This window comes from Cornus florida, unplaced genomic scaffold (assembly GCF_030987335.1).
Source record: "Cornus florida cultivar Cherokee Brave unplaced genomic scaffold, ASM3098733v1 CherokeeBrave_3.0.0_Hap2_Chr11, whole genome shotgun sequence".
In the NCBI taxonomy this organism is placed as follows: Eukaryota; Viridiplantae; Streptophyta; class Magnoliopsida; order Cornales; family Cornaceae; genus Cornus; species Cornus florida.
This window is the reverse complement of record NW_026775581.1, coordinates 99,065,029-99,071,028: the sequence shown is the minus strand read 5'-3', so window position 1 is coordinate 99,071,028 and position 6,000 is coordinate 99,065,029. Positions and strand designations below refer to the sequence as shown.

Below are 6,000 nucleotides of genomic sequence, written 5' to 3'. Positions count from 1 at the left end.
TTGGCTTCTCTCTCCATTCCCAAATTGACGGCGGTGGAAAATGGAAAGTAGTCGAATATAAAAAGGGTCTTTACAATCGCGCTGCAGACTGCAATCCAATCTCTCTCTCTATAAATTTTCTCTCTCTAAATCTCTCTCTGCATTGTCCGTCCCTCGTCGGTCCATTCCGCCGTCAGTCAAGCCATCTGCCGATTCAATCCAGCCGAGCCCTCCACCCGCCGACCTCGCCCTCCCCATCGTCTCCACCGGCCGAGCCGTCCACAGCCGCTGTTCATCCGCCGGTGCCGCGCTCTCCACCGGCCGTACCCAAACCCAAAACCCAGTAGCCGTTTCGCCGCCGTTCTTCTCACAGCCCGCCGTCCTCACGGCCGGACCAGAGCTCTCCACAGCTCATCGCTGGTTCGCTGCTCGCGCCCGTCACCGCCGTTCCGAAGTCAGCCTAGCTCTTCTCCGCAGCCGATGCCGATTTCATCCTCGCCGAACTCACGTTCTTCTTGCTCGCCAAGCAGTCTAAATGAAGACCCATTCTGTGTCTCGGTTAAACCCGGCAATCAGTAATCGCGCCGATTGCTTTGAGGAATACCGGCCGGCCTAATTCTCGGTTAACCCGGCGAGCGTAAGATTTGGGGTATTGGCTTAGAGGGAGAAATCAAAGTGGGTTTACCTTTGGGATCACACCGGAGGTTAAGCTTGCAGTTCTGGTCGAATCACACCAGCGAATTATTCGATACTGAGCTAGAAGCCTAAATTGAAGTCGGCAAGGGTAGAGCCTCAAACTGCAGCAACAAAATCGACGAGGGGCAATTACGGAATATGATAGGAAGGGTGTAATTCGCATAAATTGAAAATTAGGTAGGTATTTTCTAGACTTTACCCCTATGGAAAAAGAAAAGAAAAAAGAGATGGTAACTAATGCAAACATCATGAAAAATCAATTCCAATTCCAATTTCAATTTCAATTCCGTACGACTAGTTGATTAAGTACGACTAGTTAATTAAGTAGTCAATTAACTCTCTAAATGTATTTTGGGTACTGTTCAAAATCTTCTATACAAAGAGTGTTCGCAACAGATTGCTTTCCTGCAAGCTTTGTGACTGCAAATTTTTTTTTTTCCCCCTTCCGTATAGTTCTCCTCTTCTCATTTTCTTTAATTTTTTTTAATAAATTAATTTACCAAAAAATTTAAAAAAAAATAACTTCAAATGCTTGAGATCACCAAGGATCAAATCTTGAATTATCTTCTTAATTTGTCATAGATTCCAATGATGAATCAAAGCCTCAAAATTTTGAAATACAGAAGAGGAGAAGGTTGAAAACTCAAATAAGCAGAGGAGAAGTCGACCAGGAAGCAGTAGGTAACCTCGTTTAATTTCAAAATATGAGTTTAGTAAACCCATAGGTTTTCGTCCAAGCCACAGGTATATTTAACAGCCTATATATATACACACACGTGGTTTTAGCCACAAGTCACAACCATAGTGTTCTTAGAAACAATGTACAACCATATGTCTATGTAGCTTTTCTCTTCTTGCTACATGATCCAATAGAAGCCAAAAACATGGGAAAATTGAAGGAAAAACAAGTCCATCTATATGCCGATACAACATGAAACTGGGGTTGCGAACTACAAATGACCTTTTGTGTCCTAAAATATCTCTCAAGTCTCCTCCAAATCTAAGGGAAGATTCTTTGCTTTTTCTTCATTTAAGTGCAGCATCAGGGGTGATCTTTTGTTGCTTACTGCCAACTGCAAAGTTCAAAAGCCCCCATTAATTTCCATTTGTTGAGTTAGGAGAATGCAAAAAGTTATGCATGTAGGAAGCCTAAATTTAATGGGATTAAAAGTAAACTCACAGCACAGTGTGCGAAGTTCAGAGCTTTTTGACACGCGCAGCCTCTTCACTGTAGATACAAATATGCTGCAATTAACATGTCCGATAACCAAGTTAGAACACACAATCTGTTGCAATATATGGTAGAATAACAATGCCAGATATAAAGATGCTGCAAATCTATGTCCAGAAAACTATCTATTTATAAAGTAAAGTATGCAATCTATAGCAAGGTACCGCTAGATTAAGATTTCACAAGACATATAAAATGTGATTGGATATGTTAAACTGAATTAGATCCACAGAGGTAAAGATGCTTACTGCCATGGGACATCCCCAACAAGCATCCTGTCTCCTTCATTATCCTCATATACAAGGGTATATTCCCCACTTCCATCTAACAAGCCGGTAATCGTTTTCTCTCCCTCCTTAATCTGAATTCCATCAGCAGAGGGTTCTCTTTGAGCTAAACAGAGAAAGAATAGACAAACATAATGAGATAATCACAGTTCTGTTATAATTTTGTTGCCATAAATATGACCCAATTTCAAGCTAAATAACAGTCAATAATCCAAATAAAACACCCCTAAAAGATGAAATTTTTGATACAACAGGTTAACCCATATGGTGCAATTTTTGTTTTTGCAGGATAAACTACAGTTAAATTGGTGTTTTGTTTATGCTAGAGAAACCATCAAATCAATGATGTCAAAGAAATATAACATAAATATAAGAGGCTACCCAATTAAAATTACATGTATATATAACTATAAATCATATGATTTTGTCACTAAAAGATTGACATTTAATTTGTATATAAGTTTCAAATTAAACCTATGTTGACCGTGTCGATTTACCAGTTAGTAAGAAATCCCATACTCATTCCCTGTCCAACCAAATGCATATGTAGTCGTAAACAAACGCACACATGGGTAAAATCATTAAGTAATGGTAATAACCTGCAAGAAGGTCTCTGAAGAGTTCATCAACAGCAGAAGATAATTTTTCATAGCTGTCATAGGCATTGAGATCCACTTTCCTTCCTATGGGGATTCCATCCATATTGATCTTCACAAACAATCCTTTTCGGCAACTTTCCTTGGCTTTTTCACAAGCAACCTTGTTCAGGACCACATTTTGTGACTCGGGGGGCGGTTTTGAAGAGCTGCTACTTGCAAGGTTCTTCCTAAATGAACGAATTGGAGGCCAACCCACAACTGGAGCAGGAGCATTTCTTTTGAGAAATTAGATGGCAAGTAACACAAATTAGTCACAATTCACAAGAGGCAATTACATTGAAGTCCATAGAGAAACAAAATGTGTAAATTCAAATAAAGAGATCAAATTCAAGCACCAGCACAAAACATATATAGATGGCAAACATGTACCCTAATCAAAAGTAAAAACGGGGGAATTAGAAAAGCTGTTAGTATGAAAATTCTCTTAGGTAGTATTATCTAAAACCCCTCCATAATGTCAACCCATGAAACTTTTAACAGGAAAAATATATATATATATATATATATATATATATATTCTGGAATCTGAATACAATTATTATTGGAAAAGGTGAATATGGTATATAGTACTATTTTAAATTATTAATAATCTTATCTTGTACGTACACATATTATGCCATCAGATAGGAAGAAACAACAAGAGTAACACAAAAGAGGAAAAGGATCAAATTGACAAAACATGCTAACAGCTGTTACAGAAACAAAAATGCAATAAAAATCTCTACCTAAAAGAGTACAAACAATTAGTAAAAAATAATACTTTCACAAAAACAGAGAAATAAAGTATAAACCAGAAATTTAAATAATAATGAAACCCATTGGACATTAGAAACATAAAAAAGTGAAAGATTTATGCATGGACCATCACATCTAGCAAAGTGATTATGTGATGAGTGAATATCCTCTGTCCAAAAGAGTGTGTGTACCAAGGAGGAAAAAGCTGGGGTACCTTTTCTGGGAACTGTTTGGGACAGCTGTTTTTGGAGAAGGTGGTGAAAATGTCTTCTTTTCTGCATTCTGCAAGTCTACCACTTTAGTACTGCAACATGGCTGTGAAGATTCCTTTGCCATAACAGCCAAGCTTTGTGGGGTTGATGAAGATGACCATGGAGATGATAAGACAGTCCCAACTGGGTTTTCTGGAGGAGAAAACTTTTGGGTTTGGCTTCTATTTGTTGTCATGAGCCAAGAATCCTCCATAGACTTCCTGTTCCTGTCAACTGTGTCCATAAACCCTCTCTTTGAACCTGAAGTGTTGGTGCTGTTGTTAGAGAAGTACCCAAGAGACAGAAGAGGCTCGTGTCTCTCTGTAGAGTCGATTTTCCAGTCTTCAACTGGTGGACCAAGCCTTAACTCAAGCTTTTTCTCCTCTGAAGATCCATGGCTTCTTTCTTCATCTCTTTGCATAAGCCATTCTCTGTCTTTATGTATCAAATCTAGCAACTGAGGACAGTGCTCCGCATCCTTTCTCGAACATCCCTCCATTCTTTCACCTAGTTTGACACCAGAATTAGCAAGAAACCTCACTGCAAAATGAAATATATATATATATATATCCTAGTTAGAGACAAACCACAAACATCTGAAATACACAAATCTTCAACTCAAAAACTTACATGTGAATAAACAAAAACTTGAGTACTTGTTCCTTAATCAACCAAAGCTCAAAACTATGAACACCCACATCTTCAAACCATCAAAAAAAAAAAAAAGGCAAAGGTCAAATCTGCTTTGACCCAAAATCAAACACCCCAGATGCTAGACAGGAATGGAATCCTCAAAAGCATTACAAGGGAAAAAAAAACTCCACAAATTAACCTTGTTTCAGAAAAAACCCAAGAGAAACTCTCCAAATTTGAAAGCCAAACACATATAACAATTAGTCAATTAGCCAAGATCGAAGGAAAAGGATAGAGAGAGAGAGAGAAAAGAGAGTAAAGAAGAAGACAGATTCCTTAGCTCAGAGGACACCAAAACAGGAAAGATATTAGAGGATAAAGCACGCAACCAAAACATATATGTTGTTGTTTGGTTCAGCAAGCAAAGCGTGCTGGTGCTGACCTCCTCCTAAAAAGAAAAAGATGGATATTACTCTCTCTTTTTTTCCTCTGGGTCTATGAGACTACGACACACACTACAACAACCTACCCTTATAAGCACACTACCCCAAACATCCCCCTTTACCAGATTCCCAATTTAGAGAGAGAAAGTCGGATTGATTAAAGAGTGTGATAACTTGTAACCGTGGAAGTCCTCCTTAATCATGCTTCATCATGTAAATTACTATAAAGATGAGAGACTTGAGGCTTAATTAGGCTGAATTGCCTTTTATAAGGCCCTGCTAATGTAATGTTTTAGAAAGAGAACCAAAAGGATTAGGAGAGAGAAAGTGGAAGAAGATTTGTATGATCCCTTTTTTACTTCTTGAAGATCCCATAATCTTGTCCGATTATCACTCTCTCCTCACTCTGGCTGTTCATAGACCAACAGTCACAAAAGGATTAAAAGATGGATATGAATAGGACACTTCCTTGAGCTATCAATTACAACCATTGGATAGTTTGAATTAATCCCAAATATTCCAGAGAAAATATGACATTGCTTTAAGGTACTATTAAAAGTTAAGGTGTCCGTTAATTACCCTATAAGTATTACGGAGTAGTTTAATTGGTACAACCTTTTCTTCGTGAAAAGAAGGTTAAGATTGATAATTTAGCTAAGGACAATATTGTAAATATATGTATATTTACTTAACTTTTGAAGAAAACAATAAATAAATCTCCTTATCATTACTTTATATGTACAATCAACTGTGAAGTACGGAATGATTTATATTAATTACAGCCTAAAAATTTAATGAGTTAAAAATTTAGAGATCCTCATTGTTTTTATTTTTTTAATTTTTAATTTTTTTGACTCCTATCAGCAGTCCATCAAAATTGTGTAACGACTCTGTATTGATTGGTGGATACAGTAATAACCAGAACACCTCCATTAAAAAACTATTTTAGTCCATTTAACAGGTCTTCTCATTATTTTCTTAAAGTCAAAAACCCACCTACAATTCATGTGACATATAGCCAATTGCTTAATTTTTCCAATTCTGGAGGGAATGCTAGATGTTTGATTAAAATGGCAATTAGAATTA

The 6,000-nt window shown here is 37.4% G+C and overlaps 1 protein-coding gene across 2 annotated transcripts; it reads right to left on the bottom strand.

The window, feature by feature from the left end:
• Positions 1 to 1,340: 1,340 nt before the first annotated feature.
• Positions 1,341 to 5,298, bottom strand: LOC132284076 (auxin-responsive protein IAA18-like). 2 transcript variants are annotated; one of them, XM_059786141.1, is made up of 6 exons: positions 4,469 to 5,298; positions 3,802 to 4,345; positions 2,793 to 3,067; positions 2,155 to 2,299; positions 1,856 to 1,920; positions 1,341 to 1,748 (listed from the first exon to the last, which is right to left on the bottom strand). In XM_059786141.1, the coding sequence occupies exons 2-6, from the start codon at positions 4,335 to 4,337 to the stop codon at positions 1,702 to 1,704; spliced, it is 1,068 nt and encodes a 355-aa protein (XP_059642124.1). In that variant the 5' UTR covers positions 4,338 to 4,345; positions 4,469 to 5,298; the 3' UTR covers positions 1,341 to 1,701. The 2 variants fall into 2 exon arrangements, with proteins under 2 accessions (XP_059642124.1, XP_059642123.1); XM_059786140.1 differs by having other exon boundaries at positions 3,802 to 4,378; positions 4,469 to 5,297.
• Between the last annotated feature and the right edge of the window lie 702 nt (positions 5,299 to 6,000).

Coding starts and splice junctions, on each gene's coding strand:
- LOC132284076 (XM_059786141.1), bottom strand. CDS start 4,337: ATGGAGGGATGTTCGAGAAAGGATGCGGAGCACTGTCCTCAGTTGCTA. Junction 3,068..3,801: donor CCAAACAGTTCCCAGAAAAG/GTACCCCAGCTT, acceptor ATTTCTCAAAAG/AAATGCTCCTGCTCCAGTTG. Junction 2,300..2,792: donor CTTCAGAGACCTTCTTGCAG/GTTATTACCATT, acceptor TTCTCTGTTTAG/CTCAAAGAGAACCCTCTGCT.